The sequence below is a fragment of the Perissodus microlepis genome, chromosome 4 (genome assembly GCF_051167445.1).
Source record: "Perissodus microlepis isolate ML-2025 ecotype Zambia chromosome 4, ASM5116744v1, whole genome shotgun sequence".
Classification (NCBI taxonomy): domain Eukaryota; kingdom Metazoa; phylum Chordata; class Actinopteri; order Cichliformes; family Cichlidae; genus Perissodus; species Perissodus microlepis.
The window spans coordinates 17,886,013-17,905,937 of record NC_140464.1 but is presented as its reverse complement, the minus strand read 5'-3'; the positions used below and the strand labels follow the sequence as shown (position 1 = coordinate 17,905,937).

General features: G+C 40.8%; 1 protein-coding gene across 5 annotated transcripts in view; it reads left to right on the top strand.

Annotated features, from left to right (window-relative positions):
* cacna1ia (calcium voltage-gated channel subunit alpha1 Ia) overlaps positions 1-19,925 on the top strand; it is a 192,740-nt gene that overhangs the window by 151,592 nt on the left and 21,223 nt on the right. For all 5 annotated transcript variants that reach the window (XM_084926243.1, XM_084926242.1, XM_084926241.1 and 2 more), the window contains exons 16-29: positions 329-483; positions 1,048-1,752; positions 2,299-2,399; positions 3,348-3,471; positions 3,695-3,763; positions 5,035-5,213; positions 5,853-5,979; positions 6,173-6,298; positions 6,419-6,508; positions 6,631-6,823; positions 9,028-9,179; positions 10,139-10,248; positions 13,861-13,994; positions 14,878-14,948. In XM_084926243.1, the coding sequence (XP_084782369.1) occupies positions 329-483; positions 1,048-1,752; positions 2,299-2,399; positions 3,348-3,471; positions 3,695-3,763; positions 5,035-5,213; positions 5,853-5,979; positions 6,173-6,298; positions 6,419-6,508; positions 6,631-6,823; positions 9,028-9,179; positions 10,139-10,248; positions 13,861-13,994; positions 14,878-14,948 (2,336 nt within the window). The remainder of the gene's footprint in view (positions 1-328; positions 484-1,047; positions 1,753-2,298; positions 2,400-3,347; positions 3,472-3,694; positions 3,764-5,034; positions 5,214-5,852; positions 5,980-6,172; positions 6,299-6,418; positions 6,509-6,630; positions 6,824-9,027; positions 9,180-10,138; positions 10,249-13,860; positions 13,995-14,877; positions 14,949-19,925) is intronic.

Below are 19,925 nucleotides of genomic sequence, written 5' to 3'. Positions count from 1 at the left end.
ACAAGCACTCTGAGATATCCTCTGTTTCGCTATTACAAGTTCCTCCCTGGTCCTGTAAGGCAATTTAGTGTAAATGAAATCTTCCTCTTCCTCCTGGAGCTGACTGTAACATTGTTTTAAGACATTAATTGCATACAGTGATGGAGAGTGTGGAGTTTTCTGCTTTCATGGCATCAACAAAGACAAGGCAAACAAAAGGAGGGAAGGCCTTATTTAGTCTTATAGTTTTCCTTCTCACTCATCTGTCTTATTTTTCTTCTTCCCACCATTTAGCACTGTTTATTTTCTTTTTCCCTGTCCTCCTCCTCCTTCTTCTTCTTTCCTGCAGACCCAAAGATATGTACCCTGACTCCCAACGGGCACCTGGACATGTCCCCATTGCCTGCCGGTTTGTTTCCAGGAGAGAGGTTGACCTTTGCTCTCAGCTCCAGGAAGAATAGTGTCATTTCTCTTGGCAGAGCCAACCTGGAGCAGAGGGCTGTGGTAAGTTGATGGGACTGTGCATAAAGTAGCAGAAAAATGAACGCAAGCAAAGAGCATAGCTGCTACATCGTTAGCTCTTATGACATAAAATTTAATTGGTCGGTATAATTTAACAGCAGTATTTCGCAAACATAGATTTTCATCACATTTTCATCACATTTTCATCACATTTCAAGGTTTTACGCTTGCTTATAAATCTGAAAATGTGTGTGCTGGTTCTTATTTAGCGTTTATCTACTCTGCCTGAGCACTCAAAGCACTTGCCTCATTTGCCCATTCATACATTTTCTATCTAAGCACGTTTCTATCTAACATTCACACACATTCATACTTAGATGAATGCATCTGAGAGCAACTTGGGGTCAGTATTTTGTCCAAGGATATTTGGTCCACTGATTGAACCGCCAACTGTGCTATTAGCAGATGACCTGTTCTACCTCCTGAGCTACAGCTAGCCTAATTAAACGGAACTGTAATGAATAGCAAATGATTAAAATAATTAGTAATAAGAGTTGCACTGATGTTATATTACTTCCAGATATCATATCAGTCTTTCTCTCTCAGTATCCAGGTCGAGGTTACCACAACTGGGGCCGTCCTCTGCCTCCCCAGCACCATGCCTTGTTGACCCGCCGCTCTAGCTGGAACAGCCTAGGAGGCCGGCCGTGCTCCTCCTCATCCCCCTCTGCTAGTCCTGGCTTCACCCCAACTTCCTCAAGGCCCTTCTATGGCTACGGCTTGGGAGGTCTAGGAGGGGTGGTCGGAGGAAGCCTGCGAATCCGAGGTCCCCGTGCCTCCTCATCCCCACACCACCACCTACATCATATCCAGCCGGACGAGGAGGAGTCTCTTCTCTCCCCACCTGCTGTCGCTCCCCACTCCCTCCACCTTCCCCATCCCATGCTCCCAGGTTCTTTTGGACCCAGGAGAGACCGGAGAGCTCTATCACTAGAGCTGCCACACCTGCTCCAGGTGCCTGGACAAACTCACCCTCTGCAGCACCCCCTTCCCTCCATGACTCTTAATGCCAACCACAGAAAGAAGAGCCTCTCTGGAGGGATGATAATCAGCAGCGGTGGCAACTTCGGAGGGCTTCACCAAGACTGTAACGGGAAGACTCCACTGTCACAGCTCCTCCAGCCCCCGCCTAGACATCCAACCGAGCAGGCCGGAGGGTCCAATCCCCAGAGCCACCTGATGGCCGAGGTCTTCCCCCAGGTCAACGCACGGAGCAAGGACCGAGAGGACCTGGATGATGACATCGACTATGTAGGCTACTATTGTGTGCATGTGCGGTTAAGGAAATTAGACACAGATGCATGAGGAAATATTCCTCAGATGCAGATAAGCAGCTCTAAGACGCACTATGTAAGAGCATTTAGACAGAACAAAGAAACACAATCTAGGTTTGTAATACACAACAACCAAACCATTAGCTTTTATGTTCAAGTATAAGGCTTTACATGTGCAATAATCTCCCGCTCTCTTGTGTAGGATTGCCAACTACTTTGTGCAAAGCCCGCACTCCCTATCACCTGGGCCTCATGGGAGCCTCATTGTTTTCATTATAAACAAGTCTGTGTATGAGGGAAACAAGGTTAATTAGAAAGGACTATTTAGACAGCGGGGGAAAGAGCTATACAGATGGTAATGTTGGAAGATGCTCCGAGCTGTTGCCATAGAAGTGTTTCACTTTGGTAAATAATTTAATTATGGAATCTAAACAGAAGGTTTCGCTCTGCCGTTCTGTGTGTGTGTGTGTGTGTGCATGTGTGTGTATGCCATGATCTGCACTGATATGTGTGTTTGTTGCAGAGCTTGTGCTTCCGCATCCAGAAGATGTTAGAAGCATACAGACCAGACTGGTGTGAGACCAGAGAAGACTGGTCCGTCTTCCTTTTCTCCCCGCAGAACAAGTAAGCCTCGCCTTTATCCGAAGCCTTTACCGATGCTGTGCTCAAGTCTTCCAAACGTACGAACGGATTGCCCAGTTCTGTTTCACAGCTCATCAATGTGAAGGACAGTTTCAAGTTCCTGCGAAAGCACCTCTGCATTAGAACATTGATCGCCACCTTACAAATAGCAAAGCGATCTCCTCTGAACCCTCCCCTTTAGTCAGAGAGCAAGAGGGGAGGCATAAATTTAATACTGTAGGCAGCTCATTAAATTATGCATTAATTTGTAGTGATGCCGTGTTACAATCTGAGAGGAAGGGTTTGACTAGGCACAGTTGAGTATTTCAATAAAAGCCATTTAAACGTGTCCATGTGTGTCCCCGAACAGTTTGGAATAAAGTCGATCTCGCTCGCTCTCGTAGTCAGTTCATTTTCATATTCATTCCGTTTCTTTTCATCCATCCCTTATAAACACTGCAGCGGAGACATTTAATTGCTTTTTGGCAGTGCACAGCGTCACATGCTAAGTTTTGAAATGCATATTCAGTATTTATACGTCCCATCTCTTTATGCCCCCCCCCCCCCCCCCCCTCTCACACACACACACACACACACACACACACACACACACACACACACACACACACACACTCTCTCTCTCTTACTCCGTTTGTTTCTCTGTTATCTCTCTATTCTGTTCCCCCTGCAGAGAACTGTACTCAGGAGTCTGGTGCTTCTGAGAGTGTTGTTAATGTAATTTGTTTTGAATTAGGAGAGATGTAAACAGCGGCTGAATTAAGCTATTTACTCACCAAGATGTTAGGGAGCTCCCATGCACATTCAGGGAACTTGGCTCTCATTCCGATTGGATGGAAGCGGTTTTAAAAGTGCGTCTGGGCAGACTGAGGCCTTTCATTGTTCCCTTCAGTTTAACTTTTTTTTCTCTTCTCCCCTGCTATCTTCTTCCAGGTTCAGACAGATGTGCCAATCTATCATTGCCCATAAGCTGTTCGACTACGTAGTACTGGCCTTTATCTTCTCCAACTGCATCACAGTGGCTCTGGAAAGGCCCAAGATACTACAGGGCAGCTTGGTAAATCTATCTAAAATGTTTGTTTGCACGCGTGTGTTTGAAACTCCAGCTCCTTTCTGCAGTTTCTGTGCGGTAGCTGTTTGTATTCTCCGAGGATGAATTCACTTTTATGATCTATAAGGTGCAGTAAGTGCTGTTTTTACTACTCCTAATTGGCCCATCTTCACTTTCTGACTGTCAACCCTCTCTCCCGCTCTCTCCCCCCGCTCCTATTTCTGTCCAGGAAAGAGTGTTTCTTACCATCTCCAACTACATCTTTACTGCCATCTTTGTGGGCGAGATGACACTCAAGGTAACGTTTTACAACCTGTCTCTCTATTACTGCCAATGCAGGCGGCGCAGAGGCGTCGTTTCTCTGTGTTTCCTCCCATGTGTTCAGGGTTGTCTCTCGCTCTGAATTGCCTTTGCCTTAGTGACCCACGGCCCATCCTCTTCTCCTCCCTCCTTTCTCAGTAATTCCCTCGTTCCTATGGAGAATAGAGCAATTAAGCAATGTCATTAATTAGGGACTAGTCTACTCCTATGGAAGCAGTCCATCTTCAGCACTCCCCCACACTCTGTCCCTCCTCCAGTCCACTTCTATATTAAGTGGACCTTTTTGTCTGTTTGTTTTTTCCACTTCCTGAGACTCCTTCTGTTCTCACCTATTTTTTTTTCCCTGACTCTCAAATATTTTTGTTTCCCCATTCTTTCCCTCTTTAATTTTCTCTTCCTCCCTCCACCACAGAGTCTATATTCTCTGAGAAAGGCTCTGGCACAAGTGGGCCATCAATTATGCACTCCCACAATCAATTATTAACCAACCACCGCACGTCGAGGAGCTACAGCCTTGTCAGCCCCCTGGCTGAGCCGTACATGTCTCCCTTCATGTCTCTGTCTGTCTGGACTTTTGTGTGGCTTACACATTGTGTGCCGGTGGTGTTTGTTTGTGTAACTTTAATGTCCCTATAGGACTCCGCCATGTAGTTTAACGATGTATGCAAAATGCAGCTACATAAATGAACAACGCTGCAGGGTTGGTCAGCATGTCTGAGGTTTCTTCAGATGCATTATTACATAATATATTCATTCATTTTGAAAGATTTCAAAGATATAATTTCACACAGAAACTGTTCATAGAGTAAATACCAGTCCTATTGCATAATTAGAATAGCAAACTCTATGTTAACATTTTGGCATTCAGAGCTAAGATGTGTGCCAGGCACTGATCTTTCAGCCATCTTGATGTTTGCACACTAACCCCCACGGTCCCTCTGAAGCTTTAGCAAACACTCAGCAAACGGCTTCAAATGTCAGTTGCAGATTTTTTGCCGAAGCAGACATAATGCTCCCACTGCTGCTTACCAAAACAGCATCCATCTGTGATTATGTGCCTGTACAATAACCACTCGTAACATTTAAACTCACAGACATGTTAAATCCCATCATATGCTAATATGATATACACTAATATTTATTCACGAGTCAGTAATAAGGGAACTGGTCTTTTGGGTGTTATGCACTAGACCGGTGGATATTACCAGTTTGTAATGTGGCGCTTCATGTCTGCTTTCTCATCTCCAGGTGGTTTCCATGGGTCTGTATGTGGGAGAACAGGCTTATCTGCGGAGCAGCTGGAACATTCTGGATGGTTTCCTGGTTTTTGTGTCTTTGATTGACATTGTCGTGTCCATGGCGGGAGGGGCCAAGATCCTGGGTGTGCTCAGAGTGCTCCGGCTGCTCAGGACACTGCGTCCCCTCAGGTTGGCACCAAGCCATGCATTTTTCTTTCTTTTTATTATCATTATGTTTTTATTGTATCTTTTTTCCTGATCTCCGGAAAGTCAGGCATGATCATCATCATGTTTCCTGTCAATCTTTGCTGTCCATACAGTTTTTACAAACCTGTGAAAATGTTGTTCTTTAATGTTTTAACTGAAAATGGCTAATTAGTAATGGTCTGACCGACAGATCAACAATCTAAAAATCCAGTGTAGGAATATTTTGTCCCACAGATATGTTTCCTGCAGTGTTTTGATCTTCTGTCACTTGTAGAGGACATCGGGTCTTGTGTGATCACACAAAGCTGCGATGTAACGATATTGTTTCCATGTTTGCGTGGATTTGAGGTAAAGATGAAGGAAACATGTCTAAACACTAAAACATACCCTAAACAAATAGTTTCTGAAAATCAAGCTTTTAAAAAAAATCTGATTTCATTTCCTGTCATTTTGAAAAGAAAGTTCATGTAGGCGTAAAGGTCTTGATGCACAGGACAAAAATGAATTGCAAGAACGGTTCAGTCTTTGTATCTGACAGTATTGTGGTTTAAAAAAAGACCTCACACTGGACTTCATTGATGTATGTTTTTTTTCATCCATTTACCCCTCTCCTTTCTTCAGAGTGATTAGCAGAGCCCCAGGCCTGAAGCTGGTGGTGGAAACTCTCATCACCTCCCTCAAACCCATTGGCAACATTGTCCTCATCTGCTGCGCATTCTTCATCATCTTTGGTATCCTCGGGGTCCAGGTAGGAACAGCTGTCTTCAACTACTACTTCTTCCCTCACTGCACAACATTTTGAGCTGGTGTGAGGTTTTATCAGCTTATTATTTTACGCTTTAAGCTCCTTAAAGAGGTCCAGTCTCTCTAAGGCGTATTTCTCTGTTTTATATATAAGTAGAGAGCTCCAAATCTTGGTTTCTTTGTCCTTGAACTGACAGCTCTTTAAAGGCAAGTTCTTCTACTGCTTGGGTCCTGATGTCAAAAACATCACCAACAAGTCTGACTGTCTGCAAGCCAACTATAAGTGGGTCCACCATAAGTACAACTTTGACAACCTGGGACAGGTGAGTACCACGTGCGGTTCCTGCACTTACATGTTTTACAGTACACAATAGAAAAGTGTGTAGTTGTCGGGGTGAGGTAAGGATAACAGTGTTTTTTGTTCACATCCCTGTATTGTCTAGGCTCTGATGTCTCTGTTTGTACTCGCCTCCAAAGACGGCTGGGTCAATATCATGTACCACGGTTTGGACGCCGTGGGTGTGGACCAGCAGGTACCTGAATATAAGCTTTTATGATTTTTTGAGGAAACAACCTTTTATTTTTTTAATCTCAGTAACTTTCTTTTTGTCTCCTTTCCCATCACAACATGATACTTCCACATCTCCAACCCCAGCCGATAACCAACAACAACCCATGGATGTTGCTGTATTTCATCTCCTTCCTTCTCATCGTTAGCTTTTTTGTCCTCAACATGTTTGTTGGCGTGGTGGTGGAGAACTTCCACAAGTGCCGTCAACACCAGGAGGTGGAGGAAGCCAAGAGGCGTGAGGAGAAACGTCAGCGGCGCATGGAGAAAAAGAGGAGGAGTAAGACGAAAGTTAGACAGGAAATGGAGATCGAGAATAAAAAGGCTAAAAGCTAGAAGAGGATTTAAAAAAAAGGCAGAACGCAAAAGTGGTTGAAGGGGGAAAGAGCAGGGATTGAAAGGGAAGTCAGAAGCAGACAGACATTTAGAAAGCAAAAATGGGTAAAATCAAATGGAAAACTATGACAATTACCATAAAATAACAAGACAGAGTAATACAATGCACAAAGGGCTTGAAAAGAAGAACTTTATTATCTCATTTTAGCTCTATTGTTATTATGACACATTGCGAGACCCGTTTTCCTAAGCTGAGATCATCACTGATGAAAATTTGTGCTATAAAAACAGAGAGATGGAAATTGAGGCAGATTGATAATAAAAACATAAACGGCAAGTATTATGTTTTCTAACATTGCTCCAGTTCCTCTTTTTTCTGATTTTACAGCGATCAAGCCACTTAAATTATGCTTTTTAAGGAACGTCTGATTACACAACCAGTTCTGTAACTTAAATCAAAGAGAGCTTAAAGTGAGGGTGACCTGAAAAGGAGCGTCGCTAAATCACTTTGTTTCAGACGCTGGATGACGTGAGAGCCTGCACCAAGGCTGGACAGATGTAAACTGCAGAACAATAGATTATATTAGAAATTACACACCTGACTCCTCTAACAGTTGAGGAGCTGTGTAAGATATAAATAAAAACAGAGTGATTTGCAAATCTTATGAATCCATATTTTATTTAAAATAAAACACAGAAAACACCTGTTTAAACTCAGACGTTTTACTAATTCATGAAAAACATTAGTTCATTATGAATTAATGGTAGCAACATGTTGGGACAACCAGTGACTTGAAAAGTAAGTTGTGCTCAAAAGAAACTGTTAGAATGATTGTGTTAAAAGTTGTCACTGTTGTGCTTAAAATTTGTAAACCTTGCCTTTAACTGCAGGCACATTCTATGTAATATTCTGGGTTCCTTATTTAGTAAGGAATGTTTATCTGGGATCAGGTGAGGAGCTCGTAGCTCCAAGATCCTGATTCGACCGGCTTACCTTGCAAGTTGAATGGACTGAGCTCTGATCGTCTTGCTTCGTTCATGGGGATAAGTCTCTGAACTAGCGGGGCCTGTGAGTGCAGACCTTACAGCTAAACAGGTTAACTGACAGCAAGACTGGACTGGATATAAAAGAGCACATTAGAGAGGAAGAGTTATTGAGTATTCAATCTGCAAAAAAACTGTATCTACAATTTGTGGAATGGTTTCAGAATAATTCTTCTCAATGTAAAATTATGGAATATATCAATATATACAGTACAGTTCATAATATCATCAAAAATCTGGAGAAATCTCTGTTTGCAAGGGATGAGGCCGAAACTCAATAGTGGATACCTGCAATCCTCAGGCCCTCAGGCAGCACTGCATTAAAAACAGGCATTATTTTGTCATGAAAATGACTGGATAGGTTCAGGAACTCTTATATAAATCCCAGTCTGTGAACATAGTTCTCTGTGCCATCCACAAATGCAGGTTAAAAAGCTCATTGTGTAAAGAGGAAGCCATATGTGAACATGATCCAGAAGTGTCGTCGTCTCCTTTGGGCCAAAGCTCATTTAAAATGGCCTGAGGTAAAGTGGAAAATTGTTCTTTGGTCAGATGAACTGAAAGTTTAAAATCTTTTTGGATAACATGGATGCCACATCCGCTGGACTAAAGAGGAGAGGGAGCTGGCTCAGGTCAGAAGCCTCTGATGGTATGGGGGTTCATTAGTGCCTATGGAACTGGCAGCTTGTGCATCTGGAAATTTGTTGTATTATGAAACAAAAATATAGAATAGAATAATAGCCAGATAGTAGCCAGAACCCAGCTTTTAAACATTGTTAAACACGGGGTGGATGCTACAGAGTGGTAAACGTGGCCCTATTACAACTTTTTGCGGATGTGTCACTGCCATCAAATTTAAAATGGCCTTTTTAGTTCTGTTAAAAATAAAATGAGGCTTTATTAATCATTTAATTCAGATTTTATTTATGTTTTTCACAGCCTCCCAACTCCTTCATTCCCACAAATCTACTCTAATAATGTCCAAGAAACAAAGAAAAGCTTGACTGGGCTTTTTCATAGTGGGGTCACATGATTTGGGGGGGTTTCTATGTTATCTCTTTATTATTGTAGCGTCTTCATCCCCGTTTTTTTTTTCTTTAACAGAGGCTCAGAAGCTGCCGTACTATGCCAGCTATGGCAACATGCGCCTGATGATCCACACACTGTGCACAAATCACTACCTGGACCTCATCATCACCTTCATCATCTGCATCAACGTCATCACCATGTCCTTAGAGCACTACAATCAACCTCATGTAAGCAGAAGTTTACTTGTGTGTGGAAAAGTGCACGCTGGTTGTGCATATAGCTAATTTAATTTAATAGCTATGTATGTCATGCAAGTCAGGTGTTTTCAGCTTACGTGTGCTTTTCATATAAGCAGAAATACAGAAATTGCTGCAAGCTGCATCTTACTAGAAAGAACGTATGCAGGTTTTTTATGCTGAGTATTAATGCCTGTCATATCTTCCTAATTTCTTTTCTGCATCACGCCACAGCTTTCAGCCTCACGCTCTTCTTCCCTTCTCCAAACAGCAGCATCTTAAATTCCACAGACTAGTCAAAGCATCAGAAAACTGTATTCCAGGCTCCATAGCATGTATTGTGAGTATATGGAGTCCGTACAAAGGAGCTGTGATTGCACTGCTGATTTGACAAGGGGCTGCTGTCAGAGTGCTGTTACCGGTACAGTATCTGTGTGGCACACGGAGGTTTAAAAGCCTGACAGCGCTTTTGTACGGGAGAGAAAAGTGATTATCCTTGAGATAAGATGCCCATTTGACCTTTAAAATGGAGTGAGCTTTCTCAAACTGACCGAGCATCAGATAAATATCACAGGTCTCGGCTGTGTTTGTCAGCTGTTGGTCCTGACATTTGGGAGCCTCCCACTTGTTAGAAAACACAGCTCTATTTATAAAGGGAGAAAATAGCCTCTTCAGTGACTGGAAGCTGGATTGGGTGTAAAAAAATAAATAAAGCATGTTTGCATTTGGAATATTTAAATACTATTTTATATCTTTAGAGGACATAATGCGTGGTGTGTTTCTAGTGCCATGAATGGAGCATGCTCTCCTTTGGCCTCTGGCTTGTTTGATTTTACGATACACACAGTTGGACAAATTCCAATTTGCTGATGCAACTGTTAACTCACTCTACCCCATTATTTATACACACACACACACACACGTGCCCCTTTTTTACTCTCTCTTTGCAGTCTTTGGATCTTGCCCTGAAATACTGCAACTACTTCTTCACCTCTATGTTTGTGCTGGAAGCAGTGCTCAAACTCATTGCCTTCGGCGTCCGTCGCTTCTTCAAAGACAGGTACAGTGCCTGTTTCTACTTTTTGTGATCAAGGCGTGATACTGCTTGAAACCATTTTCCTGTCTAAGTGTAATAGTGCTTATTTGTAGCAGCGTGTTTGAATAGAAAAAAGCTTGGCAGCACAGCAGATCTCATCCTTCCACTGTGGATTTGTTAAATCTGCTGTCCAGAGATGGATTAATCTGTTTCTGAATGACAGACAGCTTTTCTTATGGCCCCACAGTGTCTAACCTTAAGCAGCCTTTGGATTAGATGTGGACATTTATATCAGTCAAAAATTACAATATCATCCTGTGTCACTGTCTGTTCAGCTAAACCATTTATCACATATATGATGATAAAAAGAAAAAAGCAACAGAAAAAAAAACATTAAGTCAACTATTAGGGCTTTTGGCACATGCTATAATCTCTCAAGTTAACATATAATATAAATAGATACAATAAACAGTTATTTGGTTCAAAGTGTATTGGCTAAATAAATCTGCCATTTGCTTTGATCATTATAAGTGGAATAGCAGCTTTGACGGCATCTAGGATTATGAATGTGCTGAAATATTTGCGCTGGCGTTAAAACATTCTGTTGTCAAGTCTACTAAATAATAAGCACTACAAATATGACACTTAGCACACATTGTGGGTTCTGTCTATAATGTCTTAAGTAGTATAAAGAGCATAGTACCTCAGTCTGCTTAGCTGGAAGTTAAGAAAGCTTTAAATAATAAAGAGGTTTGTTTTTCCTACTTTGTTTCTTTTAAGCCCTCTGTCATGCCCTTATTCCATCAAGCTATACTGTGCAAATATAAACCTTAAATTGCTTACAGTTAAAAGGCTTATTTTAAGGTGCATAATAATATAATAATTACAGTACTATGCAAATGTCTTGAGCCAGCCCTCGTGTATAGCAAAGAACTGATTGTAGATTGTATCTTTAGTGGACTTGATAGGCTATAGAAGCCTATCACATAAGCATGTAATCTGCTGCCATTTCTTTAGTTGAATTTACAAAAATTAAAAAAGACAACACAATTTGACTGGAATGAACTTGTAGTTTTGCACCACCAGGGTGATTCACAAAGAGCTATTAACTAAAAAAGGACGTATTTTGTGGGATATTTTGGTGTAGTGTGCAGTCTGTCCTTAAAAACACTATCAGCAGCAGAACAGTGTCTGAAAGTCATGAAATTCAAGTCAAAGAAATAGGGGAAAAGACCACCAAAGACCTGACACAGGACACAAGAGATGCATCTAGCCCTTCAGCCGATCCATCTACTGTTCACTGAAGCTTCATCAGAAATGCTCTCAGTGGAAGCCTGGCAGTCAAGAAGCCTTCTTTGGGAAGGGAAACAGGGAGAAAAGGCTGAGGTATGGCAGACTGCACAAGAATTGGACTGGAATTAAGTTGTAACAGGTCTGATGGAGTGATGAATCCAAATGTGACACTTTTGGTTTGTTTTTTGGAGGTCAGGACAGGAGAGGTACAACAGTGAGAGCCTACAGCCATCCCTTAAACACGGCGGAGGCTCTGTCAGGGATTGGAGCTGTATTTGAACGAGTAGTACTGACGAATCTCATCAAAATTAATGAAATTATGAACACAAAAAGTACTGTGTGATTTTAAACCACCATGCAATTCCATCTAGAAAGCATCTGACTGGCAACAGCTTCATTTTTCAGCATGACATGATTTCAAACACACTGCAACACACTGGGACACTACCAGTACTGCAGGTAAAATACTGGAGATCAATTTTAAGTACAGTTGCTCTCGAATGCTCATATTTAATATGATCTTCTGTTGACAAATGGCAGCCAATCAGTTAAGTGGTCCTTAAAGGGGGAGAAGCTAAAATAACAAGGAAAGAATGAACTGAGGGCAGGAGAAAGACTAAATGTAAGATAAAAAGGGAGCATTTTAAACTATGAACCAAGTAAAGCTAATGTGGTATAATCCATAAAAATATGAAGCTGTAAAAGAACAATCTCACCACCAAATGAAATGTGCCTGTCAATTGTGTGGATGTGAAACGAATACACTGAAAATCTCTCCATCTTACTGTACTCACCTTTGTTTGACTTTTATAGGAAAATCACCTCAGCGCTTCTCTATTTACAGCCTCATCTGTTACTGCACAACGATGACACTGATGTCTTTTGAGAGCTATGCAGTGACTAATTTAGGCAGAACCAGATTTGGGAGCTCATATTATACTGATGGTAGTTTAATGTCATTGACCTATTTCAGTTACCGAAGAGAGAGCAGACAGCGGGAAAAGAATAGCAAAAAAAATGGTTTGTAAAAGAGATAAGGTGGAAGACGGAGAGAGAGATGCAGAAAAAAGACAGATAATATATAGAAGATGGAAGCTGCAGTGATCAAAGACAAAAAAATGGAGGGGACAAATGAATGATGAAATGAGAAAGAGATGGGCGGATATAGAGAGAATTTATCATGCAATGATCAGCTGGCAATTTGTCTCTTTTTATGTAGTGTCAGCAACAGCCGCGAGCAGTCATTGTGCATAGTGTGATTTACGGTATACGCTGGGGTGACTCTTGGGCCAGCTTTAGAACTGGGTCAGTGGAGTAGCAGGTAAAACACACGGCACATGACAAGGTCTTACAGTTGAAGACAGGTAGTTAAGTGGAGAGAAATCTGAGCTTAACAGTGTCGATAACAGAAAAGCAAAGCGCAACTTTAATTAAACCTTTTCACAAGTTGTTGCCGTCTTGTTTTCCAGATTTCCAATCTAAATGTTTCACCGCGCTGGGTGCCTCGCTGTGATCTTACATTGTATTTACCGTCTCTCATAAACACTCACACAGTCCTGAACCTAAACAAATTCAATCAGTTGTTGCCCACATTTGGTTGGACAGTCTGTTGGAAGCGCGGGGGCTGTTTTTGGACTTGAAAAGTTGGAAGCCTTGCAAATGTGGTGCAGTTTCATCAGAATAAATAAAATGCCTTTAAATTTAAGGGAGACATTCTAAAAAAAAATCTGCTCCCAAATGTCTACTCACTAAATTCATAGATTTGTTGTTTTGCTGTGTGGTTTGATCCGTGGGATTTACTTTTTTCCCAATTTGCAGAACCAGGGCTGTGTGCAAACACTTTTTTAATGCACACACACACACACACACACACACACCACCAACAACAACGAGCAGACCCAGAGGAAATATTAGCTGAATTTGACAAAAAGTGTATTGGATTAGAACGGCGTACCGCACCTTTAAGTCAGATGTTGCGCTGGCAATGGTTTTCTTCAAATTGTGGCACCATCTGTTTCCCATCTGTCCTCAAGCCTTAAAATTAAATTGTCTGACAAGATGCCTTGCCGCACATGATGTCTTTAAGGACTCTTGGGTCTGAGGAACTGTAGCATCACTGTCAGCAATGTGTAAATCTCAAAGGAGATTAATGTGTAGATGCCTCCTTAAAGAACTTGGTGAACAGCCTATTTGAGTCTGCAGCAGTTTTAACAAGTATGACTTATTTACTCCCCCAGTGAACCAGAGCGTCTGTGTTTTGTAGTCACTCTCTGTATTTCGAGTTTAGTGCAATGCTTTTTTTTTACTCCACCACATGAGAGTGAACGTGTGAACTTGTACTAGGTGGAACCAGTTGGATCTGGCCATAGTGCTCCTGTCACTGATGGGCATCACGCTGGAAGAGATTGAGATCAGTGCTGCTCTGCCTATCAACCCCACCATCATCAGGATCATGAGAGTACTGAGGATAGCAAGAGGTAAATATGCTGTGACAAATAATCACATACATGTTTTTTTTTGTGTGTGTGTGGGGTGGTTACAGTTATATTTTGATATAACCATTTCAGCTCACATACTGGTTCAAAATTTTAACATTAAACTCTAAATTTTAAGGGAAAAAAGTCAAAATGTGGAGATTAAAGTCGTTGTTTCAAGGCAAACAACTGACCCAGCTGTTCTACCCTCTACAAAATTGTCTAGATGAGTTAGTGAAATTGTACTTCAGAAATGATTTCCCTTTTAGCACATGAACACAGTTTGGTGATAATTGTTAAGCATTAGGACAGAGGACGAGATGATGGAGAAAGCTACAACTGGTCAGAAGAAAAACCCACACAAAGGAAAAAACTGGCAGTGGACCGATGCAAGGATATCGATGGTTACACCCTCGTGCAGTACAGAGGGAATGTGTTGTATTACAAGAAAGCTGATCAAAGTGTTTCACTAACTCATCCTGGATTTAATCTTGACATTTTCTCTTTATTCTCAAAATGAACAATATTAATGAAAAAAATGATATAAATCTTCTATTTTTTCTTAATGTGGCCCTAATATTCTGTCGTATTAAAAGGATTTCTTACTTAAGTTAACAGAAGTTTATGGATTTTTGGACATTTGATAAACAAAAATGAATTTAAGCTTGATTAAATTAAACCCAACTTTAAAGGAAATACTAGTAGAAATGTTGTCACCACACTCCCAGAGATTTTCCTTTGTTAATATGCAGGAAAAGGCTTGAATGCATTCGTTTTACAAGGCAAAATCATGAACTGATGTTTCCACAGATCACTGTACATGTAGCATGTAATTGAACCTGAGGGACTTCCTTCTAAATTCCCACCCTCTCTCTGTCTCTCTCAGTGCTGAAGCTGCTGAAAATGGCAACAGGAATGAGAGCCCTGTTGGATACAGTAGTCCAAGCCCTGCCTCAGGTGAAAAACACTTAGTCTTTCTCTTTCTCTGCTCAGACACACACACGCACGCACACTCACTCCACAGTCCCCCAAGAGAAAGTTGGCCAGTCTCAGTCAATAGCCAAGGGGGGTACTAGCCCCTCTTCTCTTTCTTTGTTGGCCTGTAGGCAACTCTAATGGATGACTCATTTACCACACACACTGGGAGCCTGGAACACACATATGCATCTACGTACATATACACACAGGCAGGTTTTTGCTTGTTTTCACTTTCAGCACCACGGAGAGTTCCCAGATTCCCACTGAGACCGCAGTGTGTTAGAAACAGCTTGTAAACTAGTCTTTAGTTCATTTAGCGGTGAATTGTCCACAGAGTCAAACAGTGCCCAGGCCGTCTCTCACTGTTCCAGGGTACCTAATATTCAGCTGCCTGTCTATTTCTGTTTGTTTTTTCTAGAATAACTGTACTCATTAGAACATGAAGTGTGAAACAGCACATCAAACATGTTGTAGAAAGTATGTATGATGTTTCTGTTTGCATGCCATCTCCCCCAGTGTCTCAACACTTATTGGTTAATGTTCTTGGTGTGTGCTGGTGTCATTTTTTGGAGCACTCCTTTTTAACTCCATCAAAACTGTCAGAATTTTTCCAGCAAAAAGTGAAACAATAATTTCAGAATTTTGGAAAATTAAATGAGAAGATAGAGGCCACTCTCGCATTTCAGTAACTTTATAATATGGTCCACAGTAAGGGCATAATTCCCCTCAAATTAAATGAAATTCTAATGTAATTATATTTAACTACAAGTACTTAAAGGTAGGTATGCTAGAATAATGAGCGCAAAAAGTCAGGTTTTTATAGGACACTAGGAAATAATATTTCTCGTCTGACGTCGTAAATATGCTGTACTTTTCAGGGTACAGGTCGTATTTTGTAGTGGGTAAATTTTGCCTTTTTACATCTTTTTTTTACTTCTTTATTTAATATTCAACAGATGGATGTTCTATTATTCAACTATCCCTTTTTTTATCGTATTATAAATTTGGTAAGGATTATCTTTTCTTTGTACCTTACAGGAAAAAAATAAATACCCACAAAATTTGCAGGCCTATGTGTCTCCTTTTAGTCATTGTGTTTTAAACAGTGGTTCTTAAACTGTGGGGCAGGCACCACTGGAGGGGCGTGGAGCTACTGCAGGTGTGTTGGGGAGCACCAGGGGAAATGTACGGAGTGACGCTAAGTTAAATTAACATAATTTATGGATAGGAGAGAAAATAAACCGTTAGTGTGCAGATGCTATTGTTCTAACCTTGAGTCTCTTCAAATTCATCATGAATCCTTTTAATTGTTAATGATAAAATAATGGGGTGTGAGCTATGGATCGTTTTTCAGCTTTGAAAAGTGCGGCATGACAGAAAACATTTTTAGAACAAATGGTCCAGACCAACAGGTTTTCCAAAAATAAATGAATAAAATAAAGACGTGTAGTACCTTATGTAGGACACACACAAACACACACATATACAAATATATACACACATACAGACAGTTTGATCCATTGACCATCAAAACTAAGATGAAGCAAGCACAGAGAAACAGGTGGCGTGTTGAAAGGAGGGCAGGCAGAGGTGAGGGAGAACAGATTCCTTGTCTTTCTTTTCTATTGATCCCGCTCTCATTAACACTGAGCCCTTCACTCTATCCCAAGGGCAACAGGGGAGGTAATTAAAACTAGGGCTAATTAAACAGTTCCAGGAGGTCTGTGTATGTGTGTGCGCACATGTGTGTGTGTGTGTGTGTGTGTGTGCGTGTGAGGTATTGAAACAGTGAGAGTGACTGCATTATACCTGGTGAGAGATTTAACCTCAGGTGATACTACGCTATATTTCACAGTGAAAATGAAATGGCTAGCTGCCAGCTTTTCATCACATAGGACATTGAAGAGATTATTGACATTTCAACAAAGGCTTAAGGATTCAGCTGAAGAGGCAAACGCTTGATAATGCCATAGGAGGGCACAGAATATGAATTATGCTACCGTGGCACATGGCGACAGATGGCTGCTACAATAATAATTTATGAGATAAAACATCATTTCAGCACTCCACAAGTTACACAGTCGGTTTCTGCCGTTAATAGATCATGACAAGACATGGAGATGTAATGAGGGATCCATACACTGAAAGGGTGTGTAAGCTTAATAGCTCAGTGACATGTTAAGAAATGCATTTTCATGGCTTGTCTTTACAAATAGGCAATGAGACAAAGTCATTTACCCTGAAGCGTTCTCTGTTAATCTTTCCTCCTTAACTGATGCAAAACGGCTGCAACCTGTCACTAACAGTTTATGCCACGTTAGCGCTAAAGCCGAGCCAGATGTGTATTTATTTTTTTGTCTGGAAATGGCTGACAAAACTCCAGAAATGCCTGTGGAAACTGTAGAAATCATTTAGAAAGCCACTTTCCCTTAAGAATACAATCAAGTTTTGAAAAGGAGCAGTTAATATGCGTGTTTGCTGCCAAATTAAATCATTAAAATAATAAAAGATAGCTCCATCTTTCTCATCTTTGCAAAATATAGTCTAAAGAAATAGCAAAGTAGTCCATGTTATTTTATAAGTATAGATTAAAGTCAATAATTTTCACCAAACAGATTATTAGTCTTAATACTAGACTAGCAAAACTTTATTGTTAGTTCATCATTATTGATTGGCTGAGGAATCCAGGAAGAGTAACACAGAGATGCAAACTGTGTAGACACGTTCCCCTGTTGTGATGCATTTACTTCCATTATTTTCAGTCCAAAGGAGGACTGGGAGGGTTTAACTGTAATATAATTCATATTACATGTGAGGCAAGTCTAAGGGGCTAGGGAAAAATGGCTGTTTCCCTAACTGGGTAGCAAGTGATTGCAAGTGAAATTAAAAGTGAGTGAAATTTGCAAAGAGGGCGCTGCACCAAAAACCTTTGGTGATGCTTTGGTCACTAGCAGGTTGCTGCTGTCGCCAGTAGATTGCATGCAAGACACCACTTGTCTACAAACACTGCTCATTTTACCCTGCAGGCTGTAGTGAAACTTAAAAAGGTGTGATGCAAACTACAAAAGGGCAAAGGTCGCCTTCAAATTAAAAGCTCTGCCTTATCCTGAAACCAACATATTTCAAAATTTTCTCTGCTTCAAGTTTCTGTTGCACTTTTTAAAGTTTCTCTACCGCTTGGCGAATAATTTGTGTTTGGAGACAAGTTTGTGTAAGAGAACAAAATACATGAGCTTATGATTGTTGGTCGGACAAGGTGTCTTCACCCCTTCCCCCCTGATTCAGGGCCTCCTTCCAGAGGGCAGCAGAGTAAAGAGTTCATGTGAAAGTTTGGTAGTATATTCATGGTTCTCTGTACTTTTCCCTACATTTTACATTTTAAATCTCTTTTAATTAATGCTGTTGGCTTAGCAGATAAAGTACATCAGGTATTATATGGTATGTCATTATCATTTTTAACACTTTTTGAAATCATTTTCATGAGATATAGTAACAAAGACAAACTCTGAGCATATTTAAACCCTGAGCATGAAAGAGTTACTTTTAATGTATTCCACTAGATTTGTCCTTGTCTGAAATTCATTGACAGCAAAAATAAATCAGAAATGTTTGACTTGGCTTCCATTTACTGAGAGCTCTCCGACTAAACCAGACATTACCATCAAAGTTCTCTTTTTCACTATTATTTTCCTCTTCAGCATGGCATCATTATAGATCCTGCCTCAAACAGAGCCAAAAAAAAAGCCTGGCAAAGCACCACAATGTAATTTTCTTTATAAACTTCACTTGCACAACAGCTGATGTGTAATTTCCTCTGAACAAATTCTGCCCTAGCCGCCGTAGTGTTGGTGCAGTGTTCTTCAGCTGAACTGGCAGCAAATCACAAGTATAGTTTCCTTGAAAAGTCTCTGTGCACTGAGTACTGAGGCACACATTGAATATTCCCTCATTTTCAGTGGAACAGTGCTGCTTGCAGAGCATTAAAGGTAGTGAATAGGAGGCTAGTTTTTGTATCTCTTTAATAGGATTAGAAATTTTTTAACCATACAACATCATCACTATTAGGGTGAAGCAACAGAAGGCTGTTTTGTGGCATGGATCCAGGCCAAGTCCCAAAAGCCCAAGCTGAAAAATTCACAGAAGCATTGTGGCTTTAGTCGTGTCAAAGTCTGTTTACAGAACCAAGAAGGGTAAGAGGAGCATGACAGAACAAGTTGGAATATTGGATTAGGTTCGTGCATATCCATCACTCAGTGATTTGATAATGATAAAATATAATGAAAAGGAGTTTTCTTCCGAAGCACTATAGATACTGGAAATCTTGTAAAAATGAAATTGTACTGTATGAGACCTTTTCAAAAGCAGGAACAAAAATCATTAGAATTGACATAATGTGTGACTGTAATAATACACGTACTATATTATCATCAATTTGTGTTTTACTTTGCAATAACACATTTTATGGATGCAGACGAAGCAGTGATCGATTTATTTCTAGTCATAAGAAAAACACTCATGGGCCACTTCATTAGTTACACTTCGCAAGTAGTAGAACTGCCTTAATTCTTCATGCATGGCTTCAACGAGGTGCTGGAAGCATTCCTGTAAGAGTTTGGTCTATATTAACATAACCGTATTGTGCAATTGCTACCCATTAGTAATGTGAATCTTCCATTCCACCACATCCCAGAGTGAGGTGATTATTTGAGCTTTGTGGCATGATGTACTATCCTGCTGGAAGCAGCCATCAGAAAATGAGTACATGGTGGTCATAAAGGGTTGGACACAGTCAGTAACAGTAACCCAGTAGAGTGTAGTGTTTAAAAGATGATCAGTTAATACAAAGGGGGGCAAAACATGCCAAAAAAATCATTCCTACACCACAACCTCCAGCCTGAACTGTTCATACAAGGCAGGCTGGATCCATGCTTTCATGATGGTATAACAAATTCTGAC